This window comes from Cupressus sempervirens, chromosome 10 (assembly GCF_028749045.1).
Source record: "Cupressus sempervirens isolate cs-2001-9-10 chromosome 10, ASM2874904v1, whole genome shotgun sequence".
Taxonomy (NCBI): Eukaryota; Viridiplantae; Streptophyta; class Pinopsida; order Cupressales; family Cupressaceae; genus Cupressus; species Cupressus sempervirens.
In genome coordinates, this window is record NC_143127.1 from 253607114 (window position 1) to 253626545 (window position 19432).

The 19432-nt window shown below is 35.6% G+C and overlaps 1 protein-coding gene across 3 annotated transcripts; it reads right to left on the minus strand.

The window, feature by feature from the left end:
* Positions 1–1506: 1506 nt before the first annotated feature.
* On the minus strand, positions 1507–18644 carry LOC149533585 (uncharacterized). 3 transcript variants are annotated; one of them, XM_089803985.1, is made up of 2 exons: positions 17179–18644; positions 1507–2686 (listed from the first exon to the last, which is right to left on the minus strand). In XM_089803985.1, the coding sequence occupies exon 1, from the start codon at positions 18548–18550 to the stop codon at positions 17360–17362; it is 1191 nt and encodes a 396-aa protein (XP_089660111.1). In that variant the 5' UTR covers positions 18551–18644; the 3' UTR covers positions 1507–2686; positions 17179–17359. The 3 variants fall into 3 exon arrangements, with proteins under 3 accessions (XP_089660111.1, XP_089660112.1, XP_089660110.1); XM_089803986.1 differs by lacking the exon at positions 1507–2686 and adding an exon at positions 5282–5955; XM_089803984.1 differs by lacking the exon at positions 1507–2686 and adding an exon at positions 5282–6027.
* Positions 18645–19432: the final 788 nt, after the last annotated feature.

Genomic DNA, 19432 nt, shown 5'->3' on the forward strand with positions numbered 1-19432 from the left:
GTTGTTTACTAACAATTACAACTAATAATCCCTAGATCAGCAGACCCTAACAGGTTCAAAGTTATAAATTCCGTAATAGGGTAAACACTCTTAATAGAGTTTTGTAAATCATTTTACAAGGTCAATCTTAGCATATCTGATTGTACTTACAACAAGGCACAAGATCACTCCTAACAAGGTGAATCTCCAAAAAAGGTAATTAAATGCTCTTAACCAAGCAAACTCATTTACTGTAGTATAATGAAGATTTGTGGTTATCATCCCACCATAGTTTTACCATCTAAACAAGGGTTTTCACAAGACCAAAATGATTGTATTATGTGTCTCACATGCATGGTAAATTTGTTTTGTTATATATTTTTTTCTACTACGAGTTATATGTTTGATCCATACTAAATTTTTGCATGATTGAGTCTTTTATTTTAGAGTCTTTTATTTTAGAAAACCTATTGAATCTTTTATATTAAAGGGTTTTGAGTTATTACTTCATTACATTTATTAGATTTTAAAGCTTTTATGGATTTGGGGAATTTAATAATTTATTCAAATCTTTGGAGTTTTTTAAAGGGTTTTGAAATATCTTTGTGATTGCAAATCATATTAGTGGGGTCTTGAAATGCCTTTGCAATTTTTTTTGAAAAGATTATTAGCATTGTGTTTGCTAGATTATTGAAGGTGTTATATTTCTATTATTTGAGATTTTAAATTTGAAAGACTTTAGATTTTATTTCTTATTTATTTGAATATAAATTATCCAAATGTCCAAGTCATCAAAATCCAAGCAATGAATGATGAAGAAGTTGCGGGTGCCAAGCTATCAGTTCTCCATGCGATCAAGTGATATGAGACGAAAAGCATTGAAGCAACTCCCATGGTTCTAGCAATCAGGGAAAATGTCATGAAGTACATTGTTGCAATGTTGTCTACTAAATTTGCCCATTCCATTTAATCAACTTTCAGCCATGTATTGATTGAAGACAATATGAATTGATTGTCATAAACTCCAATTGAACCAACTCACTTTCAGCAATTAAATATGTTTTCTCTTTATTGATAATATTTATGTTTGCACAATTTTAACCATTTTCCATTGTGTTTGAATGATATTGATCTATTCCTTAATGTTTAAGTCGTTAGTGCTGATAAGTGCTTATTGCAATATGTTTTATTATGCAGTGTAATTTGTTTCAGCTATCGTAGATTGGAAATCTTTAGGAGTTGTTTGAACGATATTGATTTCTCTGTAACAATTTAGTCGCTATTACCGGTGAAGACTGTTAGTCCTTGACTTATATGAGGTAGGGAACTAATGTTTCCATTAGACCCCCCTTTTTGGTCAGTATTAAGTTTTGCAACCAAAAATGAATGTCATATTAATAGATTTGTAAGGTTTTATTTTAAAAAACAAATATAATAAAAAAAATTCAGATTTTCTAATTGGTAGTTGAGTAGTTTCCTAGGGTTTATGCCTATTTTCATCAACAAAAAAAACATAAAATTCAAAGGTGGTGCTCTTATAATAATATAAATTATTTTCCCAGTGAAAGTTCCGGAGTCCTCATATATCGTGGATTCCAATTCATATATATTTTAACCAATGACGCAACAATCTCAGCAAAGGGCAAAAAGAGCAGCATCAGGTAAAAAAAATGTGTTGAAACATTCAGAATTTAAAATTGTGCAGTGTCCGGCCAGGATTTCGATTCTTGCATCCGTTAAGCCAGTGGACTCACCCACTTTTATGCTGATGTGCTCGTGGGTTTGGACTATTGTCAGGCTACGTTAATTCATGGCGGAGATGGTCTATTTGGGGATTCATTTGCTTGAACCAAACAAAAAATTCTGAATTAATATCTACTGTTGTCCCAACAGATATTACCTGCACTCAGTGAAGAGGGTCTGAGACTGAAATATTGTCTTCTATTGTGTTACTCTATTCGCGTTTTCAGCTTTGAGACCTGAGTGATTTTGGCTGTTTTGCAGAGCACTGGATTTTGATGAGAATTTCTTTAATGACTGGATCATTGAGCCAGCCGCTCCAGCATTGTGTTCTATTCACAGGCTATATACACATTTTTGCTTCAACGAATACAAATCCTTATAACTAGTTTGAACAAACGATTCAAATTTACACATGCCCTTGCTAAAAAATTCAAAATCCTAGAACCCGTTTGAACAACACAATTTGTGGCACCAGTCTTTGCGACTCCCTGACAAGCATTTACATATTCATTTAGTATATCCTTTGAGCTTGAGCCACATATCATGGAAGAATGTACATGCACAATGTATAAATGCCCAAAAAACATACAATTATTTGTCAAACAAGCGTAACATAAATCTTTTTGATCGACAAGACAATGGATTTAGTAGCACAGGAATATAATTGCACCCTGGAATTTCTCTTCATCCACCTGCAAAACCAGAATTTCTACCACTGAATGAATCAGTGATATCCAGTATTGTAAATGCTTTAATTTATTTCATAATTTCCACCGTTTCTAGTCTTTGGGAATAAGATTCTTCACCATTTGCCCCAAGGAACTTTACCGTTTTCATGCAGCTAATAACAAACATGAAAATTCTCTTTCCATCTTTACGAATGCAACATGTAGAAGCACGTATGTGACACATTCACCTTTTAACAAATGCCCTTCATGGCCACGTGGTTATACTTGACAAACACCTGTATATTTCTGTAATCGTTCATTATTTTGAAAATGTTTTATCAAAAATGTAAGTTATAAAGAACGTAAGATCTTAATCTCAAATATTGACGAAAGAGACAGAATGAGAAATATTTGTTGATCTATTAGCAACTAACATAGAAATAATGTTATAAAAGGACATCAATTCTATTTAATATAAAAAAATGCTTACAAATTCTTCTTAATAAGTGTTGTACTGTTTGCATCATATTAATTTCTATGTTTTTTAAAACTTTATTTGTATTCTCATTTCTTGAGCAGGTAATGTATGGAGATACTTTGAGCTACAACCCCATAAATCTTGTATGGCTACAACATCAAAGAAACAACCTCTCAAAAGTAGCTGCTATTTTCTGAGCAAAATCCACTGAAATTTATAATGCCCAATGGTCTATATTTGGTCCTTAGTTATGCATATTTAAAATATTCATCAAAATTTTACTGTTCAATCAAATACTTTTTCAAATGTCTAACTCTTAACAGCTACAAGTTGTATTAACTCTCAAGAGCTACAAGTTGTATTGTGATTTCAAAAGACTATGATTTCAAAAGGCAGGGACTTTAGCTCACTAAGAACTCTTGTTTCTAGCTGATTTGTTTTGTAAAATAGTTTATTTGTTGAGTAAACTTGAGTTATTCAATAAAATTTTGAACTCTTTTGAAGCTGCCCCAAAATTTATAGATTCTTTGGACAAGTTCTAGGTGACTTTTTTTTATTTGGTAAAATTTATATATGACATTAGAAATTTGAACTTTATAAGATATAAGATTGGTATCTATACGTTCCATAGTTTAGTAGCCAATTTTATATAATACTTAATTTATTTTATAATATATATTAAAAAAAATTTATTTTATACTGCTGTTGAGATCTTTGAATATTATTAATGTGTCTCATATATTTTTAGTTCATATTACTTGTGAAAGCTATTTATAATCTACATGTCTTTGCAAAATATTATCAACATTCAGCACACAGATTGTGTTGATTTGTACAATATTAAAACTTCTGCTGCCGTCAATATATTTATTAGGTAACTGGTGAAGAAGTGCAACAAAGCGCTTAAAAGTAGACTGGAGAAAAATGGTAAAAGTAGTGCAGAGAAAAATACGGTAAAATTAGAAAAAAGAGGTAGTTCGATTGCTTAATAGTAGAATAGAGAACAATGGTAACAGCGGAGTACAGAAAAACACGGTAAAATTAGTGTAGAGAAAAGAGGTAGCTATCTTATTTTCCCTGAAAAATAAGACGGATCATTTCAGCCCCCTTCCCTGATAAGAAATGACTTCAGTTTTCTTTGAATTCTTCACTTCCTTTTTTAATTAAATTTTATTAAGGATGTCCAATGTAACTAGTAATTCTGCTGGATAATTTTCAGAATAACTTTTTTTGATTAAATTTTATTAGGGATGTAGCAAGTAGTTGTTGAAGATAATTTTCAGATTAACAACAGGAAGCAAGTGGATTTCATTTTCAACTTTGCAACTAAACTTTATCTTACAGGAATGCATTGCAATTTGTGTACAAGTTAGAATGGACAGTGGGTGTATATTAATCTAAAACATTAAAAGATATACTTCAACATATATAAACATTTTTAAATCTGTGAAATCATTTTCTGTTTACTATATAACAATATAAAAAAATACAGAACATACATTATCAAGCTTCTTATTATTAAATAAAAATTAGTTCTAGAAAATACATAATTATCTTTCACACTTTGTACAAAAATATATATCTAATAACTTATTATAAGAATATAAAAAGATAATTTACAAGATAAAAGATAGCTGCGTAGAATCAAGAAAATAACATTAAAAAGATAATTTAAAATAAGAAAATACCTAAACATTAAAAACTAAAAAAAGTCTGCCTTCCAAGGGTCTGTCAAGTTCCATTTATACATAGTAAATCATTTAGATGCTTGGATCCAAACTATTAATTTTGGATAAGTCATTTTCGGAAAGCATACAATTATATCCAAAATGTTGGTAGGATCAATTGTTGCTTTGATTTTAAAATTTGATAGAATTAAAGTATTTTATTCAATTAATTTAGTCTAATTTAGCATTGACTTTAATATAATTAATTAAAATAAAGCTTTACTATTAAAGAAGATCGAAAGGGTCACTCTAATATATTAGTAGCATAATGTGGTCAATCATGCCAAATGGAACATCAACATATGGAGGTTTAAGTTTGTTAAAGTGGCTTTATAATGATGACGAGTCACTTTGTTAATGTATTAAAAGATCAACATATGGAGGTTTAAGTTTGTTAAAGTGACTTTATATTGATGACCAGAGTCATTTTATTATTATTTTTCATATGCAAGTTAAATATGAACGTATTAAAAGATCAACATATGGAAGTTTGAGTTTGTTAAAGTGACTTTATATTGATGACAAGTCACTTTATTATTATTTTTAAGTTTGTTAAAGTAACTTTATATTGATGACAAATCACTTAATTATTATTTTTCATATGCAAGTTACATATTAAATATTAAAAGTGAGAAATTTAAATAGGTTTCCAAAAACTTCATGGAAGATTATAAAAGGAGAGGAGATTTGAAGAAATGATTTAATTTCTCTATAAGAAGTTTGAGAGCTTTAGCTTTCATGTGCAATATAGAAATCTGAGTACAAAATACTTTGGAGTTTTACGGTTGTGTGAAACCCAATCACCCTATTGACAGGATTTTGACAGGATTCATTCCAGAATTCACATCGTGCTTATTTGATCAATCAGTAAAGATTTGATGAGTTTTGTAAAGATTTGAAGATTCCATGATTTTTTGTAACCATGCTACATTGATCCGTATCACTGCTATAGAGATCATAACGGCTTGGACGACTACGGTTTGGAGATGAACACCATGTTTTAGAAGAGTTTCGTATAATTGTTGGCATCTATCATTCTGAATTGTGTTTCAGATCTGGCAAAATTTCTATTGTTGCTTGAAGACTGGCTGTTGAAGTTTCTAAAGCACTTCTTCATGTGCGCTCCAGTTTTAGCTACTGCAGTAGTTCTTTCATATAGTCCATCCCTGCATCGTGGTTTAATGCTGCAACTCAGACTCACCGCTGATGTGTGTCTCTGTGTAAGTGACTTCTAGTTTCAAACCTCAAGATGAATTGAAAATTGTCAATGTGATCTGTCAATGCAATCAGATTCATGCAAGGAGCTGCCGGGTATCAATCATATCTGCTGATCACGGAACTTCTGGACTGATATTTGTACCTAAGTTGAACGCATGCAATGCTGCTGTTATATTAAGGAAATTCCAATTTGAACCTGTCGTAGTTTGATATTCTGTAGGGTACAAACATCTCAATTCTTACTAAACAATTTGACCATTATCATCTTGCAACTGAAAACAATAAACTAAACATACATGCAAGCAAACTGTTTGTCTAAATGTCTGATGACTGAATTAAAGAAGCAAGAATTAAAATATCCGATCAGAGGAGGATATTACAGATTGTCATGGTTTCTGAGTCCTGACTCTTAGTGTCTCATTCCCACAAACAATTTAAGATTGGATTGAGCTCTTTGTATGCTTGGAAGCATTAGAGATGGCAATTTCATAAATTGTCCACAGTGTTTTAGATTCAAGATGTCCACTGATAATATTTCCAAGTTTCTAACAAACCTAACCTCTGCCATCGTCAATACTGACAAAAGAGAAACGTTCGTAAACATGGATGATGTAACCAAAAATGACTTGCGAACAAAAAATTATGTTTTCCATGTAAATAGAAATTGGAACAGGGAAATTGGTGCACTACATTGAGAAGTTTTCAAATAATAAAGGAGAAGAAGAGAACCAGAGGACTAAGAGGAGCATTAGGATCGTTAATCAATGATCATTGCTGTTCTATCTGGTAGCCATTGTAAACTTGGCGATTTTTTAATAACAACATTGGGAATGGGTGAGCAAGGATGGCAGTCACTACCAATTCCCAGCAGCTACCCCCTCAACTGTATATGTATATGCATATGTATATATGTATATGTATATATGTATATGCATATGCATATGCATATGTATATGTATATGTATATGTACATAGAACATCCTGTTATTTTTCCGATCTTGGAAATGGCTAGGAAACATTTCTTACTGTCCCCAAATCCCCAAATTTGTTCCCGTTTCCAAAATACCTGCAACAATGCTGGAAAGTGAAAACACGTTTACAGATTTCCCTGTTTTTTACGTTTTCTTAATGAATAAGAGAGTGATTTGTTACCCATTGATTAGTTTGCAAGGAGCTCCATGTCTTTAACTGCAATGTTTAATGTTTCACTCATTATTACCTTGGAGCTTGAGGTTTAGCCCAACATAGTTGCCAGGTTTGTCCGGCCGGGAGCCCGTGGAGTTTGAGATGTTCTATCTTAGCCTTACGCTTTTTCATACAGCTATTTGCCACTGCACTCAGAGTATATATGTACGCGTTGCTTTCCTTGTTGGCACCAATCTCCTGAATGAGATCAACTGAGAGAAGTGCATTGCAGAATGGCCATTGAATTATCAGTGACTACAAATTCCTTGACTCGTGAGCAATTTCTTCAACTGAATATCTCCTAGGTGTAACACAGCAAGTAGTCCATTAAAATTTAGGAGTTTACAGCTTAATCCAGCACCCTGAAAGGATTTACAGATTTGATTCATATATTATTGATGTAATCCTAAGTTGGTACCCATAAAAATCCAATTTATTTTGGAAAACAAGTTTGCTTGGTCAGAGCTTGAAATGACCTGGAACACCAGATATAAGCTAAAGTCATTTATTAGAAAATAGAATCAGCAAACGAGCTGAAGAAAAACACAAACGTGCAATAGGGCAATCTGGTTTAGGCCAAAACACTTGATAGTTGATCACTGTATCACTTTGAGGCAAAATATAGAAAAAAGGGTGGGAGGAAAAAGATGAAGCTTTTTGTTACTTGTTGATTTTATAAGGAGTTTCGACACTGTCCCTGGGGACAAGCTTTGGCTCAAAATGGAAGAATTAAGATCCCTGCACATCTAAAAGTTGTTCATACTCATAGGATGTACAAAGAGTTAAAAGTCAAGATGAGAACTTCAGCAGGCATTTCAGAATGTTTTAGGAGTGATATTGGAGACAAACAAGGTAGCCACCTATCACCTACTCTATTTTGCTTATATATTGACAAACTTGAAAAGTGGTTAAAGATGCAAAATGGTGAGGGCATAGACTAAATTCTCACAGACTTATTAAGTTCAAATATCATGATAGGTTTCATGTGGCGATAATACCTAACAAGTTATCGCCATGAAATATTAAAGATAAATTCTCAACTTGTCACAGAGATCTTCACAACTTCTCGGTGATAAGAAGGTAAGTTATCGCGAGAAGTTCAAAACATATCACCTGCGGCCAGCATGAGTCTGTGATGACCCAGCAGAAGTGCAAAATTGTTTTTTTTGTTTCACAGAGCGGATATGGAGAGATTAGAAGGGTCCTGAAGGAGAAAGGTTGTCATTTGAAGTGTTCTTGATCGATTTCTAGTGGATTTGAAGAGATTTTTCAAGAAAATTTGGATTAAGAAGGTGGTCTTCAAAACTCATTTTCTATTCTTTTTCTTTTGTTTTAAAATCATTGTCATGTATTAGTTGCATCCAAGATTATACAAACTCTTTAATGCCAGTTTCAATAAGCTCTAACTCATTTTAGAGTGAAATGAACAATGTCTAACACCATTTTCAGCAATTTTTACACTTTTTTTGTAATTTTATCAATAATTTCATAGTTTCTGAAAAATATCATAACCTAACACTTTGTTTTTTATTTTTCAAGTTTCACCTGTATTTAAGCTTATGAAATGTTTTAAACTTGTTTAGATTGTTTCTATAATTTGTTTATTAGCTTTCTAATTTTGTGCCTTAATTTGTATGTCTAGGTTGATTCTTCATCAAAATGGTGGATACCTCTACAACAAGGTCAGCTGTAGGGTCTGTCAGTGCCCATGTAGATGCATGTCCATCAAGATATTCAGGAATGTGCCCTAAAGAGGCTAGCGACAAGGCACGGGCATATGCTTTTAAAGGACACAAATATTATACTGCAATATGCATAAAATGTGAAAAAATAATTAGTGGACACATCTCTCGTTTGAAATACCACTTTGGAGGCATCACAAAGAGTGACACAAAGGTTTCAGACAAGATCGTGAATGAAATAAAGAGAGATGAATGCAATGCTCGCTGCCCAAGAAGAGAAAAAGTTGCAAACGGAAGGGGCAAAATTGGCCATGAGGGAACCCATTTCTGAATCGCAAGGTATCTCACACTATCTCCTTTTTAAGAATCATTTATTATTTTACAATCACCATCAATAATTTAGATGTTGCTAAACAATGATCATAATGAAATAATGTGGGTTGTGACCTTGTATCTCAATCAACTTCGAAAAAAAAGAAGCACTTGAGGGCATAGTGGGCTCTCATCGTGGCCCACAGTTCTGCAACCCTACCATCCCATTGGCTTCTACTTCTGCTGGTTTTAGCAGACCACCCCCAATCGCATTTTCTATAGATAGTTTTTTTGTGTACAGAAACACACTTGGGGCACAACCATCTCAGAAGGGTACTAAGCAGAACAATGATGTGCATCAGCAAGTTGACATTCCATGTGCTAATTTTTGGTTTTTTTACATCTCATTCAATGTTGCAGCAAGTCTATTGGCTGAATTTTGTTACAGGAATTGATGTGGTGAGAAAGGGCTATAAGGTGCCTACTCTTGCAAACTTGAGTGGGAGGCTAGGTCACTTGTTTTGATTTTTAGATGTTTTACGGTTTTACAATTAAATTATTTTTGTTTAATGTAAGTTTTTTTAATCAAAATTGTGTGCTTAATGGTAATTTTATTTTGTGCTTGTAGGTTGATCAAAGATGTTGTTTCTAGGGCAAGAGATGAAGTAGAATATCAAAGATCACAATGGAACCAATTTGGTTGCACCATACTTTCAGATGAATGGACGGATGGAAGAGACCACAACACCATCAATTTTTTAGTTTCTTGCAAGGACCAAGTGGTTTTTTTCAAATTCTTGCATGCCTTGGGCAAGGTAAAGACAGCTGCAACTTTGGCTCTATTGTTAGAGCAAGTTGCAATGGAGGTGGGGATTAATAATTTGGTGCAAATCATAACTGACAATGCAACAGCATATGTAGCAGCAGGTAGAATCCTTCAAGATAAGTATAACACATTTTTTTGGTCTCCTTGTGTGGCGTGTGTCCTTGGCCTTCTTTTTGAGGACATAGGAAAATTGGATTGGGTGAGACAAAATATATCTACAATCACCCTTGGGGCCTCCACTTGATGAGAGAGCAAACATGTGGGAAGGAGTTGGTTAGACCTACAATCGGTTTCCAACATCTTTATTGCTTCTTTGACCTCTTTGAAGCAAACGTTTGTGAGTCAACCATGGTTAGACTCAACTTTATCAAAGAAACCTGATGGGGAGAGAGTTGCATACATCATCTTCAACAACCACTTTTTAGATGGTGTTACAGAAATTGTGAAGGTAACTTAGAAACTTGAAAAGTTGAATATTTAATCTTTTTTGCATTCAAGAATAAAGTCTTTCATTATTAATTTGTAACTCTAGTCTCTAATGATTAATGTTAATCTTTTTTTACTTTTCAAATATAGGTGACAAAGCCCTTGCTTATGGTTCTCCACTTGGTAGATGGAGATCAAACCCCAATGGATTATCTTTATGAGGCCATGGATAGGACCATAGAGGTTATTTAAAGTTACTACAAGGGGGAGAACCTCTGATTTGACTCCATATGGGACATTATTGACAAGAGGTGGAACAATCAGCTTGACAAATCCATTCATACAACAAGATGCTTCCTCAACCCTCATTTTCAATTCTCTTCATCCTACATGGATCCAAATGGAAAGGTTGTTGAGGGTTTCATTGATTGCATGCAGAAGATGGTACCCGAGATTGAGGTACGAGACCTCATTGTGGAAGAGATGGAAGTGTACCAAAATGCAACGGTCAAGTTATTCTCCTCAACCGTGGCAAGGAGAGGAAGAAAGACACAGAGCCCAGTACAATATTTAGATTTTTAGTCTTTCACATGCACGATAACCAAATAAAAACTAAGTTACTAAAATATGTTTTCACCTTGCTTTGTAACTCTTTAATATTTATCTTGTAGATGCTTGGTGGCAAAATCAAGGTGGAAATGTCCCAAATCTACATAAAGTTATCCTTCGCATCCTACATCAGCCTTGTAGTTCATCCAGATGTGAGCATAATTGGAGCTTATTCAAGGCCATTCACATAGAGAAGAGAAACAAACTAGCACAGAAATGCCTCAATGGCGTCATCTTTGTGAATATAGCCTAAAGTTGTGCATAATAAAGGATCAGTTAGCACCAATAGTCCACTTAATTTGGATGACATAGATCATCACTGTGATTGAACATCATAGGAGCAACCTCCATTGTTTACAGAGGATGAGATCTACAATTTAGAGACATAGGCTATGGAGGAGGGAGATTTGCAAAGGGATTGGATAACACCATTTGGAGGATGAGGGCACTGAAAGTGAGGAGAATACAGATAATGAGTCATTGTATATTAGCACCATCTACATTCAGGATGGAGGTCGAGACACAGCCACAGCCACAACAGACTTCTAGGGCTAGACCCCCTCCCATTTTAGTACTTTTACCAAAGTTGTTGGGAAGGGATAGAGGAAGATGTAGACTATTTTGATATTGTACTTATTTGATTATAGTTTTAGAAAGACAATTTGCTATTTTTGGTTTACTTTAGAGTTCAAACTATCAAACTATGGCTATGAGCCATCAAGATTCTACATGAGGATATGATTTTGAATCCTTTTTGCATTTATATATATCTAAATCAGCTTCTTTAGCTTGTTTACTCATTTATTGTCTCGTTAGATGCATCTCCTTATTGAATTTTGCAAAAGAATGCATTTCTAATTAAATTTAAGCAAATTTTTGAAGTTACTTTTCCCCAGAAGTTCCCAACTTATCTTCAATATTTGCCAATATCTCTTTTTTTACCCTTGGCAATAAGTTACCAATAACTATATTTTGATTTATGTGTGAGGTTATCCAATTGGGAGAATTTTTAATAAGGTTGTTTCTTTATACAGGTAGCTCCATTCTGATTGTCACATCTGTCCATGGTTTGCAAGAACATTTATTTGCCTTTGAGTGCTTTTGTGAATGGAAGGAATGCAGGTCAATATCAGCAAGACTAAAATCATGGCTTTTTTCTATTAGTAATAGAAATTGAAATAGGTTTATGTTGAAAGCAGTATTCTTGATAAAGTTGCAGAGTATACATATCTTGGCATTGACTTCAACCAAAATCCAAACTGGGAAGACTACAAAAAGAAAAGAATGTTATGAGGATGGAAGGCATTTTATGCTCTTCAAAATAGTTGTAAAGAAGCATAGATTTGGCATTTAAAAACTACTCAAACTTTGTTTGGTCTTTTAGTTTTGCGAGTTGTTCTTTATGGGTGGGAATATGGGCCAACAGCACCTAGCCTCCCAATGGAAGCAAATCGAGGGAATCCAAAAACATTTGATCATGAGCAAGTTCAAAATAAAAGGGATCGTCCCATAATATAGCATGCCAAGTGAAATGGGAGCTGCCCCTCTTGAGGCACTTGCTATGGTACGTCTCATTAAACAAATGGAAGAAGGTAGATAGCCTAAAGTTGTCTTCAATGATATATTGTGTAAAAAGAAAAAGATGTGTATGCAATAAAACATTACAAGGATGAGTAAATGGAATATCCATTTCATTATGTGTCCACGAATAACAAAGAAACAAAGGTCTTCGTTATGGATAAATTCTACAAGAGAAATTGGGGAAATAGGCTTGGAAAGAAGAAAATATATTATATCAATGAAATTGATCCCACATGTGATCAATTTCACAAAGCATACATTGGAGCCAATATTTCATGGAGGGCTAAAATTCTTATTGCCTAGTTGAAAGCCAACTCTCATCAACTCTGTTGAGAGACTGGATGTTGTAAGAGGCCAGAAGAAGTTTGGGAAGAGACAATTCGCCCTTTTTGCAATTCTAAGAATGTGCAACCTGAACAACATTTTATTTTAGAATGTGATGCATAGAGGGACAGTAGGGACATTTGTGAATATTTTATCTACCAGCTTTTGGCATAGCTTACTCAGCAAGGAGTACTCTCAACTTGCACATGAAAAGAATTGAGTTACTGAAGTTAGCTTAGTTTGGCAGGCTCTCTTATAGGCTATGTTTAGCCTTGTGGACATTAAAATTATCTATCCTATTCCATCTATTGGTGTAAATAATTATTCACTACTTAAATTTACTTAGGTTAATGCATTATTTTAATATTTATTTATTAGTCACCTAGGAGTATGTGCACTCTTGTGAGTTGTCATGTTGATAACACAGGAGTTCGCACCTCTTTTATGCACATGGTATCTACAACACAGGAGTTAGCACACTAATTAAGCACATGGTGTTTACAACATCTCCATTTGAGATACACCTCATCATCCTTATCCTATCATCTAGAATGATGGATACGATGTGTGCTTAATAGTCATGCTTATCTTATCTCCTGGCTCTTTCTAGAAACATTCTAGGTGCTTCCTGAGAGGCCTTTATATACAAACACTCCTAGTGTGTACATTCATCACATACAATACAAAGCAATGTATAAGGACATACTTTGATATATTGATCATACTCCTTTTTGGTCCACAATTGTGCTTGTGTTCGAATTCTATGATCTTGGGTGAATATTGCCCTAAGGCAAATTCTTACATGGTATCAGAGCTATACCAAATTCTTACATGGTATTACAGCTCTTGGAGAATTTCTCTTCACATAGCTGTTCCAGACCATTGTAGTTTCTGCACCTCGGCCTGAATCCGGAGTATCGCAGTCATTGGGAGTGTCTAGAGCCAGATCTGACCTCGCCATTGCGTTCGAAACACTGATTCAATAAAATCGGCCTACCCTAGGCCAAAGTCAATTGTGAGGCAATTTTTTTTGCAAACCGGCACCCTAAGGACTGATTTGTAGAATTGGTATGATCATTTCAAATCTGTACATTTAATTTTCAAATTTGCTTTTTTTTCATCTGCATCTCTGCTATCTTTTTTGAATCTGCATTATTTTCCGGAAATTTTTTGGCCATCGGGCCATAGGAGAGATTTTTTGCAGGTGAAGGTTGGTGCTTGCTGGTGCAAATCAGATATTTGCATCACATTCAGAAGGTCAAAAAAACCCCAAATTGGATTTTGTTTCATCCAAATTGAACATCTAAGGCAAAATTTAGAGCCATTTGTTTTTTGGAGGCATGAAGGCGGCAATTCAGGAAAAATAACAGCAACAACAATTTTCAAACAGCGATATCTCCCTCATATGGACTCTTTTTTGCGAGCAATTTTTTTTGTTTTGGGGTAGAATTTTGTGATCTACACATTGGTGCAAGTGGTTTGAGATCTTTGTTCCTGAATTTTTCTACAACTCGCAAATCCCAATTTTTGCCACTTAAAATGGTTAGTACGGGCTCATCTAGACTCCAAATCAAGTTCCATTTTTTTTTTAAAGTGCATTTTTTTGTCTACTTTTCAAATTTGCAATCAGATTATAAGTTCTATGGACAGAAATATTGCTTTCAAAAATAGGCCGTAAATTGGCTATTGTACATGCACTACCTATAAAGTGCCTAAATCATACATTGAGGGGGGTTCTTTGATTTTTTTTTGCATTTTGGGGGGTTCATTGATTAGTCCATCATGGAAGAGGAAGATTTAATTATCTTGACACCAGACAACTATAAGGAATGGAGTCAACTGTAGTCAGCACAATGCACTACCATATGCAAGAGGACTTACCTACAATGCGGACACAAGTGCCCTCATTTGGCGTACTCTCTTTCTATTTATGGATATGGAGGTTATGGATTCACTTGAGGACATTAAGTCATCTGATCCATATGTTTATTGGATTCATCTTTGGGAGACGTATGGAGATCCACATATTCCTCCATTCCCAAAAGATCTTTTACCTCCAATTGTAGCTGCATCCTCTCCAGATGAGATCACACCTCCAAATGCTCCTATTGCTCCTACTGATCCTGTTCCAGCCACAGATGCTTCGAATTCAATGCAGCAGGAACCTTCATGTCTTCCTACTTTACCTTCATGCGACGACTTCCTTCCAGACATTTCAGGTTTGTTCGTGAAGTCTCACATTGAAGATCTGGGAGACATTATCAATGATATTCGTCTTCTCTTTGAGGCGAATTCTTCATCCATTGCCACAATGAATGACTCATGTACTTCACCACATCAGGGTACACTTTATCTTCCAGTTCTTGCCTCAGGTGATGACTTCTTGACTGACATTTCAGGTTTGTTCGTGGAGTAACACAATAGATTTGGGAGACTTCTTTGATGATATATCGCTTCTCTTTGCTGAGGACAATCCTTCTGCAGTTGTTTCGAAGGCTCACTCTGACCCTCATGTCCATTCTCTACATGATCAGCCTTTATAGGCTGATGTGATTGTGGATTCTTATGTACAGCAATTGCAGGAGATCTCTCTGTCATTTGAGGAGACTGTTGGTTCTTTAGAACAGGTTCTACAACAATCCTTGCTAGATCTACACTTCTTCTCAGCAGTTTTGGAAGGAGCCATCATCAGTATTGACACAGGGACACTTGAACAGGTTTCAAAGACACCTTACATCATCGAGATTCTTTCTACACAAAGGGGAAGCATCTCACCAGTACCTCTGCCATTGTTTCTTCCAAAGGGGAGGAACATCATTCAGCGGTCATGGATCAGCTTCTACATTGGAGCATTACTCACTAATCGGCACCTTACATTTAAGGGGGGGAACTACCTCGTCTCCTTGTTCTCTTTTTTGGGGGGACTTCTTCCTCTTAGGGTTTTTTGTCCTTCTCCCATTTCACTCTTGTATATACTCGATGTATGTCGTAATGAGGGGGTCTTGATTACTCCATCCATCCATGCATTCTATTTTCATCTCTCTTTTTGAGTGAGGGTTTTTCCCATGAGGTTTTCCCTCTCTCTTCGCTTTATGAGAGATTGCATTTTATTATGTACATGGGTACTTAACATGGCCTAGTAGCTGGGACCCATTATGCATTTCATCCTAGTTCTTGTGAACTTAAGTGCATTCCCCTAAGTCGCACTTAAGGGGGGGTGTTGGTGTAAATAGTTATTCACTATTTACACTTAAATTTACTTAGGTTAATGCATTATTTTAATATTTATTTATTAGTCACCTAGGAGTATGTGCATTCTTGTGAATTGTCATGTTGACAACACAGGAGTTCGCACCTCTTTTATGCACATGGTGTCTACAACATAGGAGTTAGCACACTAATTAAGCACATGGTGTCTACAACGTCTCCACTTGAGATACACCTCATCATCCTTATCCTATCATCTAGAATGATGGATAAGATGTGTGCTTAATAGTCATGCTTATCTTATCTCCTGGCTCTTTCTAAAGACATTCTAGGTGCTTCCTGAGAGGCCTTTATATATAGGCACTCCTAGTGTGTACATTCATCACATACAATATAGAGCAATGTATGAGGACATACTCTGATATATTGATCATACTCCTTTTTGATCTACAGTTGTGCTTGTGTTCGAGTTCTATGATCTTGGATGAATATTGCCCTAAGGCAAATTCTTACATGGTATCAAAGCTATACCAAATTCTTACACCATCCTTAAATATGGCTCCCCGTGTTTCAACTACTAATATTTTGTTGACACAATTCAACTACCAATGAACTTCAACTGAAAATGGAAGAATCTACAGGTGTAGTTTACTGATTTTCACAATTTCATCGAAGAACTTATATGAGAATCTTAAGATAGACTGGCCTAAGTAGTTGAAACGATACAACATCAAACCCCAGGCTACATCTTTTGTAAATATTTAGGGGCTGGAAAACTTGTTTGCTGAAAAATACGTTCAAATGTTCAATCCTTTCTCTAGCAAAGTTTCATTCCAAACATAATGATGTGATTTTCTAAAATGGAAGAATCTACAGGTGTAGTTTATTGATTTTCACAATTTCATCGAAGAACTCATATGAGAATCTTAAGATAGACCGGCCCGGGTATTTGAAACGATAGAACATCAAACCCCGGGCTACATCTTTAGTAAATATTTAGAGGCTGGAAAACTTGTTTGCTGAAAAATATGTTCAAATGTTCAATCCTTGCTCTACCATAGTTCTCATTCCAAACATAATGATGCGATTTTCTAAAATGCCTTTCAGATGAAACAAAAGTTCTGCATATTAAATGTTCAACATTTACATCACACTGAATGACTGCAGTGAAAGCAATTAGCTCACTTAAAAATTCAGTAGCTCCAATGCATACCTTACTTGAAGAAAATTTACTCACAGAATGCATGACTCTGCTCCTGTAATTTTATATTGTACCTCCAGAAATGTAAAATGCATTGATGAGGACCTGTCTACTTTCTGGTAAAGACTGGATTGATATGTTTCCTGCGGTATTTGAGTCCTGACCATCACTGTCTCATTCCCAAAAATACAAATTAAGATACGATTGAGCTCTTTGTGTGCTCGGAAGCATTCGATATTGCATTTTCATAAATTGCCCAGAGTGTTGCAGATTCAGGTTGTGTTCTAATAACATTTCTTAAAAATCTTGCCTCTGTCATCATCAATACTGACAAAAGAGAAAGGCTCGGGCCATTCGTGGATTTGATTTTCCGCCAGACTAGAAACCTTGGCCTCAAAATCTTTTCAAGATTTATACCAAACAAGTAAGCATGCTTCATTATGTATTTAGGAGAGAGCTCCATGTCTTTAACTACAAAGTTCATCGTTTCACTTACTCTTACCTTGGAGTGACAAAGAACGTGAGGTCTAGCCCGACATACCTGCCAGCTTTCTTCAGCCGACAGCCCACAGAGTTTCAGATTTTCCATCTTACCCTTTAACGTTTCGACGCGGCTAACAGCCACTGCACTTACAATATATTTGTACGCATTGCTTTCTTTGTCGGCCCCAATCTCATGAATGAAATCAACTTGATCGGGCGTTAGAGATGTGCGTTGCAGAATGGAAGGGTTTATCCTTATGAGTTGGAGGAGCTCGGTGCCCTGAAAACCCCATCTTTCCCAGAAAGCAACCGAGGGCTTCAGGGTCTTCTCCAAGTTATAACTGAAAATAGAGGGGGCTTTAAGAAGGGATTTGATGAGGAACTGCTGGGACTGAAATAGATTCTTAAGAAACTCCATCTTGGGAAGAAGTTCGTTCTCGAGGCTGATGCACAAGATGATTGGATTGCTCACCAAAAGCTTCGCCAGTGTTACACCGTGAAAGCCGAAATCTTCCATCAGTTTGATTTTGGGTTCCAATATTCTTTCTGCACTTGTGGTGATTACCTTCGGTGTTATAATCATTATCTTGGCAATTTGGACTTGAGAGCAGCCGTGTCTGTTCAGCATATCAGTAAACTGTTCGACCTTGTCGAGGGTTTGAAGCCTCTGCAAGGAGGGCTTCTGTTTAAACATACAAGTGATGTCCTTGGCAGAAATGTTGAATCTGGTGGAGGCAAAGTGGGAAAAGAGGTTCTGCGGATGGGCATCGCTACTCACAAGCGTTGAGTAGACACTGCGCAAATGGATTCGTATGGGAAAGAACTTGCGGCGTAACATTGATCTGCTGCTGCAATAAGAGGATTGTACTTCGAAATGAAAGAGCTTTGCCCTGCAACACATTGATCAGTCGATTTTTAGGTCAACAAATTTTGACAGCCCCGTCAATCGCTGCCAAATGATTACCGGTAAGTGTGAATTTGTGGGTAAGTGTGAATGACCTTAGCAACCAAGAAATGACTCCAACAACCAAAAGATGACATACAAATGTTGAATCAGCTACCTAAGTCAATCAATGGCATGCTGGAACTTGCAATACTGATTGAAAACTCCAAATATGCAAGTTGGTTGTCAGATTTAAGATTGAAATCCTCAAAGATTAAAAACATTTTTGTCAAACTTCTCTAATTCTCAAAATCATTTGAAGATGCAAAAGAAGAGCATACTTCATTTTTCAAAAAACTACAATAAGATTTATTAGCCTCCCATGAATCTCTCAAATAAAGAAACTAAAATCTTTTGGTTGTTGGGGTCATTCACACTTACCCACAAATTCACACTTACCGGTAATCATTTGGCAGCGATAGACGGGGCTGTCAAAATTTGTTGACCTGAAAATCGACTGATCAATGTGGGCACCGGCTACGGTGCAACATATTTGCACCGGTCGGGCCCCCCCTCCATCCTCCGACTCCATCCTGACTTTGCAGGTGCAGGTACAAATGGGCAGGCGCAAGTACAAACGTCTCTTCTACTGTGTCATATGTTATCCAATGCTGCCCTCCGCCATCTAGCTTGTCCAACAAGCAATATATCCCGCCAGCTTTTTGCAATTAATATCAACCAAACTCATAAATGCTCGTCCCGCCATTTTTCTCATGGAGTCTGTATCAATGGAGTCGAAGTCATTTTCATATCATATTTGCTAGGTGAATTTTCGTCTGTCTCGTTGTTGCTGAGTTTTGGGGTCATCGTTTTCGCTACTGGGTGAATTTTATCGCTTGT

Excerpts from the sequence above, each read along its gene's own strand:
- LOC149533585 (XM_089803985.1), bottom strand. The coding sequence starts at position 18,550 with ATGTGTTGCAGGGCAAAGCTCTTTCATTTCGAAGTACAATCCTCTTAT.